The 20,858-nt window shown below is 40.5% G+C and overlaps 2 protein-coding genes across 2 annotated transcripts; one reads left to right on the forward strand and one right to left on the reverse strand.

The window, feature by feature from the left end:
• Window positions 1-569: 569 nt before the first annotated feature.
• On the reverse strand, window positions 570-12,591 carry LOC122831258. The gene is made up of 7 exons (XM_044117326.1): window positions 12,476-12,591; window positions 10,050-10,424; window positions 9,690-9,977; window positions 7,681-7,768; window positions 4,432-4,486; window positions 2,615-2,739; window positions 570-1,995 (listed from the first exon to the last, which is right to left on the reverse strand). The coding sequence occupies exons 1-7, from the start codon at window positions 12,525-12,527 to the stop codon at window positions 1,938-1,940; spliced, it is 1,041 nt and encodes a 346-aa protein (XP_043973261.1). The 5' UTR covers window positions 12,528-12,591; the 3' UTR covers window positions 570-1,937.
• Window positions 7,690-19,539, forward strand: LOC122831509 (methyltransferase-like protein 27). Its single transcript, XM_044117736.1, has 8 exons — window positions 7,690-7,782; window positions 9,769-9,873; window positions 15,289-15,490; window positions 16,031-16,161; window positions 16,982-17,113; window positions 17,979-18,114; window positions 18,193-18,285; window positions 18,352-19,539. The coding sequence occupies exons 1-8, from the start codon at window positions 7,690-7,692 to the stop codon at window positions 18,612-18,614; spliced, it is 1,155 nt and encodes a 384-aa protein (XP_043973671.1). The 3' UTR covers window positions 18,615-19,539.
• Window positions 19,540-20,858: the final 1,319 nt, after the last annotated feature.

The following is a 20,858-nucleotide window of genomic DNA, read 5'->3' on the forward strand; positions in this document are numbered from 1 at the left end:
CTACCAAAATAAAATAATTTTTTTGTATAATCTTAAAAATTATATTTAGTAAGACTCAAATAATCTGTGCAAATTCCATGTAATTCTATTGAAATAAATTCAGATGTGAAACATCAGAAATCATTCAATTCAAGTAGTGAAGACATAATAAAATCATTGTGAAGAAAATTAAATGAAATACTTTAAAACTGAACAAAACAGAATATATTGATAATAAACCAATATATAAAATCTAACTTCTATTATAACATAGGATTATGTTAAAGTCATATAATTAATAAACAAATAAACAATAAAATTAAGTACTGAAAGCAGTTGGCTGCATATGTTGCATTCACCAATCTGCATATTAAAACAACTCAAATCTCAAAACATTAGTAGACACACAAAATATACCTGATTGTTGGGTTAGTTGTGGTTTAGATGTTTGGCCACAAGTGTTCTTGTGTTAGAAATGACTTTCTAAATCTAAGGTTAACCTCAAGAAATCTGTAGAAGTGGTAAAAGAACAAAAAAAGGGAAAAATTATTTAAGGTAGAATATAAGAAAAATTGAGCCCAACCAGGAAATCAACTGAAACCATTATATTTTATTTCCTTCTGCTCTTTTTTTTTAAAATCTGTTTCCTATTTTATAAAGGAGTGATGTTTCAATGACTCCCTCTTCCTACAGCTATATCAAATAAAACCTGCAGAGATGAATGATTCTTCTTCCCGATTATTCGCCGTCAGTGCTGCAGCCTGCAGAAACCGGCGGCGGGTTCCTTCTCCTAAAAACCAGACTGGTGAAAGAACTTCCTCCTCTTCACTTCTCAGCAGATAAAAGTTGTGAAACACATTTCACAAACACTGGATTTACATTTCAGAGTTTCACTGTGATGCTAAAAAGAGAAGGAAGTTATGAAACGCTCCAGTTTGAGGATTTTGCATTTCAACAGAAAGTTTCTCTTCAATGAAAACAGGAACAAGTTCCTTTAAAGGTATTTTTATCTACACCAGTTTTCAGAAAATATGTCAATGATGCCTAAAAAGGGAATAAATTCTCAATACATATCTCTGAATTTTTGTTCTTGCAATAACTTTCAAATGATAATTGCTTAGAAAGAGCATGCGGCCTCAAGCGGTGGTTAAAATAACTACAAAACATGAGAGAACATTCCCTCAATAAAGACAGGAGGACCAGAAGAAAGTAGGTGGAAGAAAGAAAACACGTTGCACTTCATTTCTTTTACAACATTACAGAACAGCAGCATATTTATGTAGCTAATATTACCGACTCCTCCTAGTGGTCTGGAGCTTGTTGCTTTTGTTTTTATTTTTTATTTTCTGTGGTTAAAGCATTTTCTATGCAGTCTTTTTCTGTTGCATCTGTTGTTTATTTTGTGTTTTGGAGTTTTCATCATTTATGTATTTGCAACTCGTTTGAACCCGTAGGCCACCGTAGTTTTTAACAACACAAATTTTGGTTGGTATAGATATTCTGCACAATTGTATATATATTTTTTATAGTATTATGTCATTATGCACTATTTAGATATTCTATACTATCTCTAGTTGTGCTTGAAAATATTTACAGATTTCAGAAATAAAAGTTAAACAACAGGAAATGGGTCACATTCAAAGGTTGTTTCTGTTTTGTTTGTCGGTAGCATAATTTCATTTGGTGACATTATTTATACGCCATCCAGTGTCTAACACTGTCTGTTAAATATTTCTGCTCTGCTTGAGCATCGTGATTCCTTCGGTTCTGACCCGGTTTCTCAAACAGAAACAGTTTGAGCCTCAGCTGCAGCAGGATGGAGGATTAATGAAGAGAATCCCTGTGAGTCTAATCTGCAGCACAGTTCTTCCAGAAAGCTGCTGCTGAGGTGAAACCAGAAGGTGTTGTCGGTTGATTCCGCACAGCCACATTAAAATGGGAGGTCGCAGGTCGTGACCTCATCCTCTGGAGGCTACTGAAGAGTAGATGGTCGGATCCGATTCTTCTCCTGCTTTTCTGCACAGAATACATTAAAAAACAAGGAGTTATAGATGTGAAAGTGTCTCAGCTCCCTGCAGGATGAAAACAGAACCTGCAAAGTGTTGCTCCAGATCTGAGTCACACAGCAGAGAAGAAAGTTTTACTCCGAGCACGAATCAATGAAAGCTGGAGATCACATGATCATCACCCAGAGTCGGGTCATCACTAATAAAAATACTCCTAAAAGTACAATTTTCAACAAGTTACTCAAGAAAATGGAACTCTTACTTCAGTACAATTTCTGGATTTTCTACCCACTGAATAAAAAAACAAACCAAAATTCACCAGACAGACACACAGCTGCAGTTTCTGTTAAACTTTCTGAAGTTTTTTTATTGAAAGAAACTGATTTCAACAATTTTACTTTCCCTGATTTTGTTATTTTTTGTAACTTATATAAATTATTGCTCTTTTAATTTTTTAAATACAAAGATTTCCACTGAACTCTATACTTTGGTCTGTGTGATGATGTATTTTTTAAATATTAAATGATTGATAATTTGATCCGCTACTCAGTACTTAAGTGGGCTTTTTACCAAATAGTTTGTTTGTTCGTTCAGTCAATCAGTCAGTCAGTAATGTCTACATGTCCTACCTGTCCAGTTTGCTCTGTTTGAACTGGACCGAAGCGTAACTGATCTCCTCAGCCTCTACTTCCTGTTTCTGACTTCCTGTTTCCTGTGGAAGAGGCGGCAGGACGCTGCTGTAGATGTGATCAGTCTGAGGAGTGCGGAGAGAAGAAGACAGTGAACACTGAGGAACAGACTGCTACAGCTGCAGGGAGAAACTTATTACTGTTTATCATCCTGACTGTCACTTTATTGTATCAAAATGTTCAATTGACCTGATTATCTTCATCCTTAAGTAACTTCTGATTATTAAATTTTTGTAAAGCAAACTATTTATATGATGTTTTTTCTTCAAACCTGCAGTCAAACCTGGAAGATGCCTCCTCAAACTCAATCTGGTTCAAAGGAAGTTTTCCTTTCTACTGTCGCCACATGCATCCTCAGTTTGAATGCCTGCTGCAAAACAACCAGCTGCAAACACCTGGTTTTATATATATTATTTCAATCAGATTTGTTTCTCCTTGTGATTTATATAATCGGTGAAACGATTAACCAAATTAATTGATTAATCCTTTACACACTCAAAAAAGCCAATTTGCTAAAAAATAAAACCCATATTTATAGAAGTAATTCAGCCAAAACTGTACAAAAAATAGATACATTTTGCAATGAAGACTGAAAAACACTTTAGTGTCCTGTTAGACACTAAAGTGTCTAACAGGACAAATTACCAACTGGTTCTTTTAGCTTCATAATAAAATAATGTGGTTATTGTATATCAGGCAATAAAATGTTTTTATTTTAAAAAGAAATCTAACTATTTGTTTTATTATATCTTTGAATGTATTTTAAATATACTATAAAAAAGGTTTTAAGTAGTTAAATAAAAAAAATATGTGGAATGTCATTTTTTTTTAAAAAACTCTGATAAATCAGTTAATCTTCAGAATAATTGAAAGATTAATTTATTACCAAAATAACCATTAAATTCAGCTCTAATATTTAAAAAAAAGTCTTCATGTTCAGAACCAGACTCTATATTTGTGATGCACCAACGACTGTATCTTGATTTACAACTTGGCTTCTGGTAATTACAGCGGAGCGTAAGTAAAACACCGACATTCAATCATTTAGCTGCATGTTCCCTTGTTATAAGGTATTTAATTATTAGTCTTAATTGGAGTAATTGTCCAAGTATTAAGACAATATGAACTAGTGCGCTAAGTAAGTAGGCTAAACTGAATGCTAGCAAGCTATGCTAGCAAGCTAGCTCGTGGCTGGCGCTTCTGCATGCTAATAGCTCCAGGCTAAAGTCTTTTCATGCAGTTGAATTTATTGTGAATAAAGTCACTGCTTTACAGACTCTGTATGCAGGGTTGCTATCCCCAAATCCAGGACAGCAGCTTTATTTAGCTTTTGTAATTATTGGCCCGGTAGCTGTTTGTTTATGGTGTCCACATCTTCAACACTGATAGGTATTTATTAGCACCTCATTACATTAGTTAAAATGAGTTACTGCTAATACAGTAACTCATTTTAGAAGAATTTTTAATAAACTATAATTGTAAAATGGAGTACCGCAGCCTGTCTAGACTGTTTTGCCTTGGAATCCATGTTTCCATTGGCATTTTGTAGATAAACTGTTTTTCAACTTAATCTAATAATTTAATAATTAATTAAAGTCGCAAATGGAAACATGTTGGATTGTATGTTGCCTTTAATTCCTCGTCTCTTCCTGACCTCTGTCCTGTCCAGCAACTCATAAATAGAGGCTAATAAATAAATAAAATAAGACATGAACGTGCTAGCATCGCCACAGAGTCGATGACTAACAGGAAGTCACCTTCATCTCTGTTTCTCCTCCCATGATGTTTGGACTCCCTGCTGCTGTTTGCTTCCTGTAACAAACAAAGGTTTTAAACACAGAAAGAACTAATCAAATAAAAAAATAATCCTCATTGATGTTTTTTAACTCCACCCTGATGACATCACAGAAGGTGGTGTTGTGCTTTGGAGGCTGAATGTGGATGAGAAGGTTTAATAAACTCTGCTTTAACACAAATTGATTTCTAAATAAAGGCTTAATTACTCAGCTTCCTGTTTGAATTCATGGAGGTTCTGGAAACACCCATCAAAGCTTGTTAATCATCTACAGTTTGTTTACAAATGTTAAAAAACAAAAGTGTTAAAATGAATTGAAACTGGAAAAATATTTGGTCAAATCTTAATGACAACGATATGATGGATGAATCTACTAGTCCATAAAATACTAACGGTGCTAAACCTAAAACACTGGTTTTTAAATTTAGTTACACCAACATGGTACACAGATGAAGCTAATGGCTAATGCTAAAACTTCAATTTAAATGCTATCTGCTCTTGAAAGACTACAACCCTCGAGCAAAAATTGACATTTTAAATTATTATTTAAATGTTCTATAATCCCTTTTAGATATTGTATTTCTACTTCTATCTTATTTTCTTCTGTCTATTTGATTTTGTTCCTGAATGTTTATTGTGTACGGAGCCCCCAAGGGGACATGGGGAATTTTTTTTCTTTTGCGTTCCCTCGCAAAACTGTACTGATCAGTTATGTGGCATAATTGAAAACTGTAAGTCTTTCTTACGGTGGCCGCCGTACTTTCTGATTTAATATAAGGTTATGTAAGGTTTTTCCATCCATCCATCCATCCATCTTCTTCCTCTTATCCGGGTCGGGTCACGGGGGTAGCAGCTTCAGAAGGGAGGCCCAGACTTCCCTCCCCAGCCACTTCCACCAGCTCCTCCGGAGGAATTCCAAGGCGTTCCCAGGCCAGCCGAGAGACATAGTCCCTCCAGCGTGTCCTGGGTTTTCCCCAGGGCCTCCTCCCGGTGGGACGTGCCCGGAACTCCTCACCAGGGAGGCGTCCAGGAGGCATCCTGACCAGATGCTCCTCAACTGGCTCCTCTCGACGTGAAGGAGCAGTGGCTCTACTCTGAGTCCCTCCTGGATGACTGAGCTTCTCTCTCTAAGGGAGAGCCCAGCCACCCTATGGAGAAAACCCATTTTGGCCGCTTGTATCCGCGATCTCGTTCTTTCGGTCATGACCCAAAGCTCATGACCATAGATGAGGGTGGGAACGTAGATCGACTGGTAAATCGAGAGCTTCGCTTTTTGGCTCAGCTCTCTCTTCACCACGACGGACCGGTACAGCGCCCGCTTGACGGCAGACGCTGCACCAATCCGCGACACGGTCGAACGCCTTCTCCAAGTCCACAAAACACATGTAGACTGGTTGGGCGAACTCCCAGAACCCTCCAGGACCCTGCTGAGGGTGTAGAGCTGGTCCAGTGTTCCACGACCAGAACCAGAACCACACTGCTCTTCCTGAATCCGAGGTTCAACAATCCGACGGACCCTCCTCTCCAGAACCCCTGAATAGACCTTGCCAGGGAGGCTTAAGAGTGTGACCCCCTATAATTGGAGCACACCCTCCGCTCCACCACCACCACCCCGGTCTGCCAATCCAGGGGAACTGCCCCCGATGTCCATGTGATATTGAAGAGTCGCGTTAACCAACACAACCCTACAACATCCAGAGCCTTGAGGAACTCCGGGCGGATCTCATCCCCCCCCGGGGCCCTGCCACCGAGGAGCTTTTTAACCACCTCGGCGACCTCGACCCCAGAAATTGGAGAGCCCAACCCAGAGTCCCCAGGCTCAGCTTCCACAATAGAAGGCATGTCGGTGGGATTGAGGAGGTCTTCAAAGTATTCTACCCACTGGCCCACAACATCCTGAGTTGAGGTCAGCAGCACACCATCCTCACTGTAGACAGTGTTGGTGCTGCACTGCTTCCCCTCCTGAGACGCCGGATGGTGGACCAGAATCGCCTCGAAGCCGTACGGAAGTCTTTCTCCATGGCCTCTCCAAACTCCTCCCACGCCCGAGTTTTTGCCTCAGCAACCACCCGAGCCGCATGGCGCTTCGCCCGCCGGTACCCATCAGCTGCTTCCGAATGTTAATATCTCGTTGTGAAATATCTGAAGTTTTATATCTTTCTTTAGGATACAAAGGCACCACAAACCTGTTATATAAACAGAAACCTTCCGTAAGTAGGAAAGAAATATAAATACTGTACATCCAAACTATATTTCTGAGTTATTATCGCGGTGTAATAACTCATCTGACAGTTTTGATTGTGTCTCTGTTGTGTTGGTTGCCTGAATGGTTTAAAGAGCTGCTTTTATGTTCAGTTTCATCTCAACCTTAACAGACATAAACATGCAGTAAATGAATCGATTTTCAATCAGTTTTTTGCACCAAAGACTTAATAATAATAAACACGTTTCACTGAGGCTCTGTAAGAGCCATATGAATGAAATAAGTAATTATTGATATGATAGGAGCACGCGACTTTGACACTTAGGTGGTGGGTGTGGCGATGTGGGAGTGATGTCATCAAGTATGAATGGGAAGGTTACTGGCCTGCTGGTTTGTGTGTATGAGGAAACGGTGAGCGGGTTGGTCAGTCCTTGCAAAGTTTGGAGGATAATAATCAAAATGGAATAAATCAATAAATGTGACGGAACAAAGAAGTGGTTTGGAGCTAAGATATAAAACTTCAGATATTTCACAACGAGATATTAACATTCATGGAACCTTACATAACTTTATATTAAATCAGAAAGTACGGCGGCCACCGTAAGAAAGACTTACAGTTTTCAATTATGCCGCATAGCTGATCAGTACAGTTTTGCGAGGTAACGCAAAAGAAAAAAACATCCCCATGTTCTCTAGGGGGCTCCGTAATTGTGTGAAATAAAATTATTGGAGCAGAAACAGAGAGAGAACGGGAGAGGAAACAGGACTGCAGAGTAAACAAACTTCAAAATAAGAGCATGAATATAAACATCTACTTGAAGAATCTTTAGCAGTTCTCAACACAGATGTCAAACTTTGTTCAACTAAAACTTTACAAAACAGCCAAGTAAATCAGAGCTTTAAAATTTATCAGGAAAAATAGGAAGCTAAAAGCTAAGTGCGGTAAACATTTTCAGAGTTAGCAAACCCCTTAGCTGCTCTGTTAGCACATTAGCACTACTGCGGTACCTTTTAAAGATGAAGATGAAGAGGATGAGGGTGGTGACCACCAGCAGGACTCCAAACGTCACAGCAGCAGCCAGAGGAAGGTTAGACTCTGGAAAACAGAAAGTTTCTGACCATCAGGCTTCCTCTGCAGCTGGACGCACCATTCAGATTCTATTAAATCTAGATGATTTTTTGATTCTGGTTAACAAAGAATGAAATCCAGGAAGTCCCGGTCGCGTTGCTTGATGCTCCGGCTCCAGGCGAAGAGCTCATAAACTCAAAGATTACACCATATTGTAGCCATGGTAACATAATCAAATTATCAAGATGATTCTTTAAACTTTTACAAAGTAAACGTCCTATTTAAATCCTAAATGTACCTTTTTTTTCTCAGCTGAATTCATTAAATAAAATGGAATAACATTGTCATTCTCTATAAATGATGATACAGGTTTAGATCTATGGTCTGTTACAATTAAACCATTTCTAGGAGCCCCTGAATGTCTGGAGGCCCCTGAATGTCTGGAGGCCCCTGAATGTCTGGAGGCCCCTGAATGTCTGGAGGCCCCTGAGTGTCTAGAAGCCCCTGAATGTCTGGAGGCCCCTGAATGTATGGAGGCCCCTGAGTGTCTGGAGGCCCCTGAATGTCTGGAGGCCCCTGAATGTATGGAGGCCCCTGAGTGTCTGGAGGCCCCTGAATGTCTGGAGGCCCCTGAATGTATGGAGGCCCCTGAGTGTCTGGAGGCCCCTGAATGTCTGGAGGCCCCTGAGTGTCTGGAGGCCCCTGAGTGTCTGGAGGCCCCTGAATGTCTGGAGGCCCCTGAATGTCTGGAGGCCCCTGAATGTCTGGAGGCCCCTAAGTGTCTGGAGGCCCCTGAGTGTCTGGAGGCCCCTGAATGTCTGGAGGCCCCTGAATGTCTGGAGGCCCCTGAATGTCTGGAGGCCCCTAAGTGTCTGGAGGCCCCTGAATGTCTGGAGGCCCCTGAGTGTCTGGAGGCCCCTGAGTGTCTGGAGGCCCCTGAATGTCTGGAGGCCCCTGAATGTCTGGAGGCCCCTGAATGTCTGGAGGCCCCTAAGTGTCTGGAGGCCCCTGAGTGTCTGGAGGCCCCTGAATGTCTGGAGGCCCCTGAATGTCTGGAGGCCCCTGAGTGTCTGGAGGCCCCTGAATGTCTGGAGGCCCCTGAATGTCTAGAGGCCCCTGAATGTCTGGAGGCCCCTGAATGTCTGGAGGCCCCTGAGTGTCTAGAGGCCCCTGAATGTCTGGAGGCCCCTGAGTGTCTGGAGGCCCCTGAATGTCTGGAGGCCCCTGAGTGTCTAGAGGCCCCTGAATGTCTGGAGGCCCCTGAGTGTCTGGAGGCCCCTGAATGGCCCCTACCAGCAGCTACTGAGTTTTCTTTGCGTTGATATTCCAGTCTTATAATTCTAGGTCTCAGAGTTGCTAACATCAAACCCCTTTGAGCTTTTTGGATCTATAAATCATTCTGCATCCAGGTTGTTCTTAAATAGATATTATTAGAGCTTAATTAGTAAAATGGCAGCAAATTGTCTTATTTCATAACTTTATAACCAGAGACTTTCTCTCCTCTGGTCTGTTTAACAGCTACAGTCTCAGATCAACTCAGCCCTCCAGACTGTCAGCAGGAGAAACAGAAACTTTATAGCTGTTGGGTAAATTTTAGACTATATTTACTTTGCATTTCCCCATGTGACGGCAATGATGTTCAGGATCAGTTAGATTATTGATTAATATGGGTTGTTGGTATGTTGTTGTACAGTGTTTTTGTTCAATGTGCCCCTTTTTTAAATTTGAGCCCCTGCCCCTCCAAAGGTCTCTGCACGGCCCTGAATCGGAGCTTATCCTGGATGCTAGGACAACATTACTTACCACACGTTTTCCTTCCACTAAGTTTTCTTGGTTTGAAATATTTTACTCATTGTGTGAACAGAAAACACTGAACTTTTTAAAGATCTTCTAGATTTTTTAGATGTTGCTGAAAATGTCTCCAGAACCAGAACCAACCAGAACCCACCTTCCTCCTCCTCCTCCTCCTCCTCTTCCTCCACCTGCAGGCTGAACGGCTCTGATTGGGTCTCCATGTTCCTCGTCAGAGCACAGCTGTAGTTCCCAGAATCCTTTGCGGTCAGAGGGCCGAGCCGGAGGGCGGAGCCGTTCCCTGGGAGGGCGTGGCCATCTTTCCTCCAGGTGACCTCCAGGTGAGTGAAGGTGCAGGTAGAAGTGGTGCACTGCAGGGAGACAGTTTGACCTCTGCTGACCTCTGACTTGTTGCTGGAGCTCTTTATCTCCATTTTGATCACATCTGAGTGAAACGTTCTCATTAGTTTCCATCAATATCTGTGATTATTGTCTGAATGCGACACGTTGATCTTACCAGCCACTGAGATGTTGACTCCAGTCCGGTTTGTAAAATGTCCAGCAGAATTATCCGCTTCCATCCTGAATCTAAAGGTTCCCTGGTCCTCCATCTTAACGTCTCTGATCTGCAGAGTGCAGTTTGCCTCCATGTTGCCCAGGTAATGAAACCGAGGCTCTCTGGCCGTTGAGTTGCTGTCGTAAACAGACGGAGTCGTTCCCTGACAGATCTCATGATTCTTACACCAGAGAACTCTGACGATCCTCAGAGGAATCTCTCTTCCTCCAGGAGAGAAAGATTTCAGAGGAGTGAAGCAGCAGGGCAGGATGACAGTCGATCCTCTCACTGCACAGGTCGATCCAAACCGGTACCGGATCGTTTGGGCCGCGGCTCCTGGAGGAACAGTTTAAGATGATTATCTTAGTGGAAGCCAGATCTATATTACGCTGCTGCTGTCCATTGGGCCGCCTGCATCTGCTTCAGCTGTACTAATCACTGTGACCAGTAGGGGGCGCACCCATTGCGTGAACACGGATATTGTGCTGCGAGTTAGAAACTAAGTAAATTCTGCTTCTTGTTATCGGCTCCATAGACACAAAGCTAACCCAGGAACATACTAAAGTCACAAAACGCCTCCACTGGCAACTTCTTTTTTATTTCCAGAGGCTCTGAAGTAAAACTTCAATAATCTCAGCCAGAGCTGCTCAACAGTTGGAAAAGAGGAAGAGAAAAAATGCAAACAGACAAAAAACAAACTCAGTTTGTTACGTCAAATGAGGATAAAACAGGTAAAGAAAACCTGTTCCATCATGTTAATGAATTGTTTGGTGTTGTAACAAATGTAACATAAAGCTGCATAATTTAAATATTTTTATGACTCAACGCCCTATGAGCCAGTGAACTGGTGGTATTACTCATTCAGTGAACATCATTAGGATTCTGATGAGTTTGGAGCAGCAAATTTCCTCAAATACTCCATAATTCAGCTCATTGCGACTCAGTTAGTCAGAACTTTGTAAAAACGGATCAGTGCTTCTTTAAAACAACTCTTCTGCAGAGGAAAAACATTACAGGGTCAATAGAAAGTGTGAATAAACTTCCAGAGAACGGTGCAATATTTCTCTAACCATCTGTGAACAGAATGAACATTTGACATTTCAGAAAAGGAAATTCTGATGTTGTAAAGAATCAGGTTGGAGGTTTTCTCTCAATCTCATGTCCTCATATTTATGAAATCTACGTTGTGATGGAACCGCTTCCTGGAAAAACATGACGTAAGAACGCTCTTTACTGAAAATGTTTCAGTTGTTTACTCTTTAATTTTCAAGGTTTGGATTTCTTTAAACAAAATTTTTATGAGACGTTGGAATAAAGTTACTTTGTGAAACAACTCTCCTTTCACTGAATTACACTGAATTATAATGAATTACACTGAATTATAATGAATTACACTGAATTACAATGAATTATATTGAATTATACTGAATTATAATGAATTATATTGAATTATACTGAATTATAATGAATTACAATGAATTATAATGAATTACACTGAATTATAATGAATTACACTGAATTATAATGAATTACACTGAATTACAATGAATTACACTGAATTATAATGAATTACACTGAATTACAATGAATTATAATGAATTACAATGAATTATATTGAATTATAATGAATTACACTGAATTATAATGAATTATATTGAATTACACTGAATTATAATGAATTACACTGAATTACACTGAATCAGTGGCCGGCTGAACCCGAAGGCCTGCTGCCTCACCGTTTCTCACTCGGTGTTTTAAAGAAGTCAGTTTGGTTGTAAGCAGGAAAAAAACTTTTTCAGGGACTTGGATTGTGTTGCATTTTGAATTTGTATTTTTAATCGTTTGTTTTTTGTGTTTGGTCTCAGCTATTTCAGTCTTTCAATGTAAAATCAGATTTGAACAAATCCAACCCAAACAGCTGACAGGAAGTCCAACATAAAATGGATAATTTTCTGTACAATATCAGTAATTTGATCTACAAATACCAACTTTCTGAATGATGCATCCAACATGTTCCTGGTGTGTCATGCAAAATGAAAATTAGGATCAAATGTTAAAATATTAAAGTTAATTATTTTTTTGCATTTTACAGCTAAATATTGAAATATTTTTAAAATGATGCTTCTTTTAATCAGGTCGTTCTGATTTTCTTCAACACAAAGTGAATGCGCTAAGTAATAATGTGACTCATTCAGGAAGAGAAGAGAACCAATCAGCAGGAAAACCAAAGAAATAACAAAAACAACTTTCTAGAAACCTGCCAAACTTTCACCTTTCTGTCCGAAAGTCAGAGAGGAAGGAGAAAATCTCTGCTGTCAATTAAACTTTAGAAATTATTGACACAGATTTAATTTTTTTTTCTTCCTGATGAAGATCAAACTTCTCACCTGCCAGCAGGAACATGAAGCTCCAGGAAACCTTTTCACCTCCAGGAACCATCCTGAGTCTTTAGACTCTTAAAGCTGATTGTTCTGTCAGAAATCTGATCAGCGATGATGTCACTTCCTGTTTTTTCTCTCTCACTTCCTGCTCTGTTTGTTTTTCCAGTAACTGCTCTCTGCATGTTAAATTAGGCTCAGCTTTCAGAAGCACTCAAGTAGAAATGTTATGTGAAAAAACATGACAGGAAGTGGAAACGTTCCTGGGTGGAAATGAGCTTCCTGGTTTCCTCTCTCAGAGGATTGGATCCGATTTCTATCCAGCGACGGAAAGTGGAGGCATCGTTTTACAACATGTTTCTATTCCGCTTCTTCAGTGGAAGAGAAATGTGTTTTTCCAACAGTCAGAACTGCTGTGTGTGTATTTAATGACAAAAATAAAAAGAATTCATTATTAAACAAGCAGCTTAACAAAATGAAAGTCAACATTAGGGAACTGGAACCAAAGCTGTACAGACCTGCAGGGAAATGAAATGTTTAATATAATGTGTAATATAATCCTAATGAAAGACGTAACGCTGACCCAGAATGATACAGGAAACAGACAGGAAGAGAACTACAAAGTTTTTTTATTTTTTAAACTGCTGGTGAAAAAAAAGCTAAATATTAATAAAAAGAAACAGAACAGGAAACTAGATTCTGTAAACGTTTTATTAAAATGTTTTCAGTTGCAATAAAGAAAAATGAACGTTTTCCTGGTCAACCTGCATGAATTGATTTTAACTGATCAAGCAGATTAATTATTGATGTTACAACCTCTTGTTATTAAAATAACGTAATTATGTTTAATAATGTTAATTAAACATGTGAGAAAACGTTTAGGCAGAAAGGACGCAGCATTGTGCCACATTGACTGGACTGAACTGGTTTTGATCCAACCGTCTCTTCGTCCTCGTTTGTTGTTACTGTCGGCTCATTTTGTGAAAAACTTCCCAATGTTTGCACATTTAGCTGCAAAATGTTCAGAAGCACATTTAACTTCTTCCTTTTATTCTCTTTCTGCTTTGCTCCACCAGGTTTTACGTCAGGTTCCCTCTGAATACCAAACAGTGTCTGCTGTTGTCTGCAAGCCGATTAAAGAAATCTGCTTCACCACATTTACATCCCAGACAGCTGAAATGGATTTATGACAAGACATGTTAGTTTATTAAAATATCTCTAATTAACATTCAGGAGAGTCAAAATGTTTCTGTCAAATCAAAACTGGAATGTAAATACAGACAGTCAGAGGAAACTGATTTTATGGTAAAATGGCCTGCCGTACTTGCTGTGGCTACCACTCAAAAACAAGATGATATCTGGAGAAAATATGAATCATTTTAAGAACTAAAAATTCACCAGATATTGTCTACAATGTGATGATATTGCAGACACTCACTGCTAATATCTTTAGAAATGTGATTTATTTCAGGCTGCAACTCCTTCAATGCAACAGCAGGTGTCAGTAGTGAGCCATGAAGTGTTGAACTTCCTGTTCACACTCTCTGACTTCCTGCTGTATTTTTTTTTCTGTCTGCATCTTAAAATAGATCAGCCTAACTGAATGCAGTCCAGCTTTTCTAAAATACAAAATCAGTTTTTTAGCTGGTAGTTGTCAGTAAATGATGAGCTGCTTGGTTCTTCTAAAAATCTCGATTTTTAGAACTAAAACGGTGAGTGACTGAGGGTCACTGAGGGTCACTGCGCGTAACAGAAACCCTGTAAATTCTAGACACTAACAGGAACCATAGAATTGCACAAAAACCCGTGAGTGACGGCGGAGTCCCAGAGCGAAACCCAGCGAAAGGAGAACGGAGCTGAAAGGTTGTTTACAAGGTTCTGAACTGAGTCAATAAAAACAGCAGCAGGTATTTTGTTCATAAAACACAGGAGGAGGGAAACAGGTAAACCTGTTATGATGCAAACTCCACTAAAAACCAACCTGTTCAGGATTTTATTTGAAACCTAATTATTAATTTACTGATGGAAATCAATGTCGTGTTTTGATTGTTGATTCTGTTGCTTTGAGTTTCTGTGTTTGATTTGATTTAAAGCACTTTGAATTGCCTTGATGCTGAAATGATCTGTACGAATAAAGTCTGATTGATTGATTGATAAAATGATTATCTTCCTATATTTGTGTGAGTATGTAAATCTGTCCAGGCCTGAGGCTGGGACGGATCCGGAGCGCTGACGTTGTTCTGTATCTACAGTCTTAAAATGAAATCTAACTATTTTTGTTGCTTTCAATGAAATTTGTAACATAATTATTCAATCAATAAAATAAAAGAAGCAAAGTTCATCTTAAAAATGTAAAAAGGTTGAACCTTCTCTGCAGCAGTCAGTGTCGCATCACCTCCTCTGATGGAAACTAATGACGCTCGGAGCGAGGACAGCGGGTTGAAAGGTGAACTGAATCCTGCTGTGAGAGTACCAACTGGGTCAGAACCTGCTGGTGTCGGAGCGTTTCCCACCACCAGCAACAGGAGAGGAACAGAAACTAAACACATGAACACGTCCTGAGAACCAGAACTCAGACCAAACAGAACTCAGGTCAGACTGTTTGTGGTGTTTTCGGACATAAACCCGATGGATTTATGGACTTTCTCCAGCTGTGGACTCCTGAGCGAAGCAGGAACTTTGAATTGGGTCCGTTTTCAGCTGCATTTCCTCCTTTTCAGAGGACGAAACGCCACCATGTGGGAACTTTTTCAGAAAGTTAAAGGAATCCAATCAGTCGGGACCTGAAGGATCTGAAGATTTTTTTGTTGAAAATTCTGCAGAACCACCTGAACCCGTCCGACCAGCCAATTAGAAACACTCGGGCGAGTCACGACTCATCCCCCAACATCTTCACTGACGGTTTCCTCTGCAGACAAACAGAGACGAGGACGAATCCTCCCAACGCTCCTGAAGGTAACACCTGTCTGCTGCAGGGACTTTACACCAGGATAACTCAAACCGACCAACATCTGGAGGTTAAAGGTCAGATAAAACTCAGCTTCCTTTGACTTTACCCTACACTTTTACATCTGTGGCAGCTGTTATTCCCAGTTTTCCTGTGAAAATGATAGAATAATAGATCTACAGTGATCGGGTTCACAGCTAAATTACATCGATCATCTGAGTCTACAACAGTTAAATGTTTAAATAGATTCAGTAAAATGTGCTGAATAAAGTCGTATATGTTTGGTATTTTCAAAAACAGCTTCAGGAAAAACCTAAACATACCTGCAGTTTTTCCAGATCTGAATGTCATTTTAACAGAATATCTTTCTGTTTCTTACCAACATTTGTAGTTTTAACAAACACATTCAATTATTCTCACATATTATTGCAGTAAAAACAACAAAAACATTTTTATTTGACAAAGATTAGTTCAGTATTTTCTTATATATAGTTTTTATGTAAATTTTACAGCCATTTTTAACAGCTGTGAATGTTTGTGAGCAGTTTTGATAATAATTGATTGATGGATTGATTCATTCATTCATTCATTCATTCATTCATTCATTCATTCAGCAGGTTTTGGCTTCATCATGTCCAATAAAGGAAGAACCTCGCAGGAAGTGAGGAACCTCCTCCAGTCCTGCAACGGGTTCAACTCGGAGCAGACCAGGAAGTTCTACGACAACGAAGCGGAAATGTACGAACAGGTGAGACCAGAGAACATAAAAACTAGACGATTAGAAAACCTGAAAGCCTGAAAGCTTCTGGCTTTCAGCAAACATAAACCTGAACTTCTGGCATGGATGTTAATTTAAAACTATTAGTTATACATTTCTTTATTCCACTTAAAAATTTTACATCAAACTAATTTTTAAACAAAACATAAAAACAAAAATCAGTTTTTAAATCCCCAACCTGATGAAGAACTAATTCATGAAGTATTTGGTTAGCATGCCACTCAGCATGCTAATGATGCTATCTGTCTAAATCTGTCTAAATATCACATTAGCATGAAATTCACAGTGCTAGCTTTACGTTAGCCTGCAGTCCTTCTACATATGTGGAAGAACTGCAATGTTTTTGTGATGTTTTATTTCTGCTCTTTCTTCTCATTCAATCTCCTCCCAGCAGGTAAAAATCAGCCGTTTTCCCTCTTTTCAGATCCTTTTGTTCTCTTCACGTCATTGCTTCGTTGTTCCTGCGGTTACTAAATGTCTGTCGGGCCTTTTCTTCTGTCTGCACTCGGGTTTGATTCCATGACACACAAGAAGAAAGTTTTTGTTGTTTTACTTTTTGTTTTTTTCTGTTGTTTTTAAAAATGAGAAGATTAAAAATCCAAACAACCTGCAGGCTGATTCTACCAGAGCTTCTGGATTTCCAGGCTCAGTCTGGTTCTACTGGAGGTTTCCTTTCTACTGTCACCACATGCATGGTCAGCATGACTTCAGTGAACCGGATCAAACCGAACCAGCTTTCATATGTGGGTTGAGTTAAAAGTGTTACCTCTGTGAACTTTGACCCCTGCAGGATTTTGTGGATACGTTGGAGTACCGCTCTCCACATCAGCTCATCGATCTCCTGGTGGACAACTTCTCCGGAGACCGAGGGACGGTTCAGGTTCTGGATGTGGCCTGCGGCTCCGGACTGGCGGCTAAACTGGTGAGCTTTCCTTTTTCCTCTCAGGCCATAAAGCAGGTAAAATATGACGGTGCTGTGCTGTAAACACATTGATGCGTTTTATTGCGATTTTATATTATAATGCAGAAGAAAAACTTTTTCCATTTTTACTGCCCCCTTTACTATGACGCCCCAAATCATTAGCCAGAGTCCTGAGTTTATCCACTCTGCAGCTAACTACTGATACAATTAATGAGCAGTCGGGGCTAGCAAGTGACAAGGAAACCGCTAGCTAACATTAGCTCTGGAGAGGCTAGTGACTAGCTTGGTTTGTGTGGTCACCCACTGCATTGCTGTCCATTTGCACAGATAGGCTAGCATTAACATTGCATTAGTTGCCAATAGCATTGGTTAAGCTAGCATTATTCAAGAATCGGCTGATGTTAGCATGAGACACAGATGTTAGCATTAGACAGTATGGCATTAGCCTTGAATTAGTTGCCGTTAGCATTGGTTAGGCTGGCAATACATTGTATAGATTGTTGTTGTTTATTTCACAAGGGACAATGCGCATCACATAATATTTCAGAGTTAGCCACAAGGGCTAGCTTTCAGCTCCCAGGTTGATGTTAGCATTGGATAAGCTAGCATTACTCTTGAGTACGCTGGCGTTACCCTTAGTGCTAGGCCTGTCTAAGGGACAAAGGAAAGTTTATCAAGAAAAATGATGATTCAATGTCTGTTAGCGTCGGACGTTGCATTGATATTTGTCTTTTAGATAACCAGTATCAATACAATGCATTGTGTCTCATTGGACATTATGCTAGGTGTCCAATGAGTTGCATTTGGATGATTTTTATTTCCCAAGCTTAGTTTTATGATGTCAAACTTTAATGACTCGTTTCAGATGTTTAAGTTGGGATTCAGGAACTTTGTTGGAGTGGACTGCAGCAAACGAATGCTGGAGGAAGCTGCAAAGACCAAACTCTACCAACAGCTCCAACCAGCCCTACTGGGAACAGATCCACTTCCTGCTCAGACTGGTGACTCCTGATCTTCCTGCTTCACACACACCCAGCAGGGCTCAGGTTTCACAGACTCTCCCTCTTTGCTGCTTCCAGGTACGTTTGATCTGGTGATTCTGGCCGGAGGACTCGGTGTTGGTTTCACTCCCGTCAGCGTCATCAGGGAGCTCTGCAATGCAGCCAAACCAGGTAATGACATCATTTAGCACCAGCAGGAATGCTGGAAACCTAAAACCATCCATTTCCTCCCTACAGGAGGTTTAATCTGCTTGGCGAGAGGCAACCACACGAGTTCAGCAGAGAAACAGTATGACGCAGATCTGGACCTAGAGCTGCAGGTGCTGGTGGACGAAGGGCTGTTGAGTCGAGTCGCCGTCAAGAAGGTGGAGCGCTACATGCTGGACCCTCAGGTGGAGGCCAGCAGGCAGGACGTGGACCCGGTGTACATCACCGGGACCCTTTACCTCTACCAGAAGACCCGCAGCTCGGACGGAAACAGCCAGAGCAAAGAAATATGATGTGAAACCTGAACTCCAGCCCAACTCACTGAAAGTTACCATTTACCGTTAGAAACTGATAAGTATTTGAAGAGAAAATGTAGCTGATAAATACAATGGTTGACAAGTAGAAAAGTGCAGCAAAAACATGAATGATTCAAACTCCAAAACACACAAACACAAAAAACTAATAAAACAGAAAAATACAGTAAAAAAAATATACTGAAACCAAAAGACATACAAGCAAAACCAGCAGCTGACCACTAGGGGGAGTCGACCCCTGAAGCATACAGGACCTGACTTAGTAAAAACAGAGAAACAAAGAAAGAAAAGCTTCGCTATTCTTCATGTTATTTACCATACAATAGAACAGCAGAATATTTACAGATATAATATTCCAGACAGTGACTCCCCCTAGTGGTCTGGAGGACTTTTGTTTTGCAGTGTTTGTTGTTTTTGTTATATGTTGCTTTTTTGTTTGTGGCATTGTTTTGTTTGCATTGGTATTTTTGTATTTCAAAGTTTGCATTGTCGAGTGCGAGAAATGATCAAAGTCCAAACCTTGTTAAAAAGAGAGAACAAAACAGCTTTATTACATCTGGCCAGATGGAGAACCCAGAAGATCTGAGATCTGACTAGACAAAGGAATCACTTCTCTATATTTACTGTTTAATGCCCTTCACACACAGACAGGGTGTCATCGCTGATATTCTAAAAAAGCTCATCAGATTAATACACATAGTGGGAAAAATGCAACCTTTAGTTAAGAACCAGTTTCAGGCAGAATATTCTGTCTAATAATAATCAGTCAGTCGTTGGGTCTGGTTATCACACTGGAGCAAACTAGTGAAGGCTAGAAGAGAAACAATGACTCTGTAAGTCTGAGTAAAATATAATAAACTGATTAAACATGTAAGATTAACATTAAATAAACTTCTAATAAAAGTAAGCATACTGTGAATAATTATTTCATTCCACAGCATCCTTCATTAATTTGAAACGCGTTTCACGACAGAGAGACTTGCTAGCAAAAGCAACTGGTCTTTCCCTCTCCTCGCCCACCGGTACCTGAGAAAGAACAGCATCCAGACCATCAGTGGAAGCATCTATGGAGAGGATGAAAGGCCTGTCAAAATCCAGGTGTGCCGAAACCACAGAATTGAGGAGTGCATTTTTCAACTGCACAAATGCTTCCTCACACTCAGGGGTCCAATCAAGTGGTGTCAGTTTCCTGAATGTCCCAGAACTCGCATGACGACTGCTGCCCTTGTGTTTCCTCTTCTGGCCCACAGTCAAGGCAAAAAGCGGTTTGGCAACAAGAGAACATGCAGGGATGACATGTTGATAAAATATCACCATTCCAAGAAATGATCCAACCTTCTGTTGAGATGGAGTGTGACCATCAGCCTCCATTGCTGATGGTAATATCAGCCTTTGTGAAGCCAGATATTACTCTCACCTTCTCCTTATCAACAGAAACACCAGATGCACTCACTACATGTCCAAGAAATGCTACAGACCATCTCAGGAAGTGACACTTCTTCTGAGAGAGTTTCAAGTTGCTGGACAGCAGCCGGGAGAATACAACTCTTAAAACAGTCCAACGACTCCTCTTCAGGAGGCGCGAACACCAACAGGTCATCCAAGTAGCAGAGGAGACTGGAGAAGTTTAAGGCACCAAAGATACTGAGCATCATGCACATGAACGATGCAGGACTGTTACAGAGACCTTGGGGGAGACGGTTATACTCATACAAGTGGTGTAGTGAAGGCCGTGAAACGTCTGTCAGACGCACGCAGAGGCACGTTGTAAAACCCAGAGGTCAGATCCACGGTGCTGAAGAAGGCATTCCCTCCCAGTGCAGCAAGACAATCAGCTTGGTGGGGCAGAGGATGGACATCTTTAACCATCCTAGCATTAAGCCAACGGAAATCAGTACATATTCTGAAGTCGCCATTCTTCTTCCACACCAACACCAAGGGTGAAGCATATTCACTGATTGACTTACTGATTATGCCTTTCATCTCCATCTCTGATAGCACTTCTCTCAACACTTGATAATGTGCAGGAGGCCCCCTGCGGAAAGGCAACCTGAAGGAGCGATCATAGAACCGATGGACAAACCCTTTTGCTTCCAAACAGTCCAAATGGTCATTGGAGAACACATCCTGAAAGCTCAACAAGAGATCGGCCAGCTTCCTCCTCCACTCATCAGACACTTCACAACCCTCCAAGTCCACATCACCAAGGCCACAGTCCTTCAG

This window comes from Gambusia affinis, linkage group LG05 (genome assembly GCF_019740435.1).
Source record: "Gambusia affinis linkage group LG05, SWU_Gaff_1.0, whole genome shotgun sequence".
NCBI lineage: Eukaryota > Metazoa > Chordata > Actinopteri > Cyprinodontiformes > Poeciliidae > Gambusia > Gambusia affinis.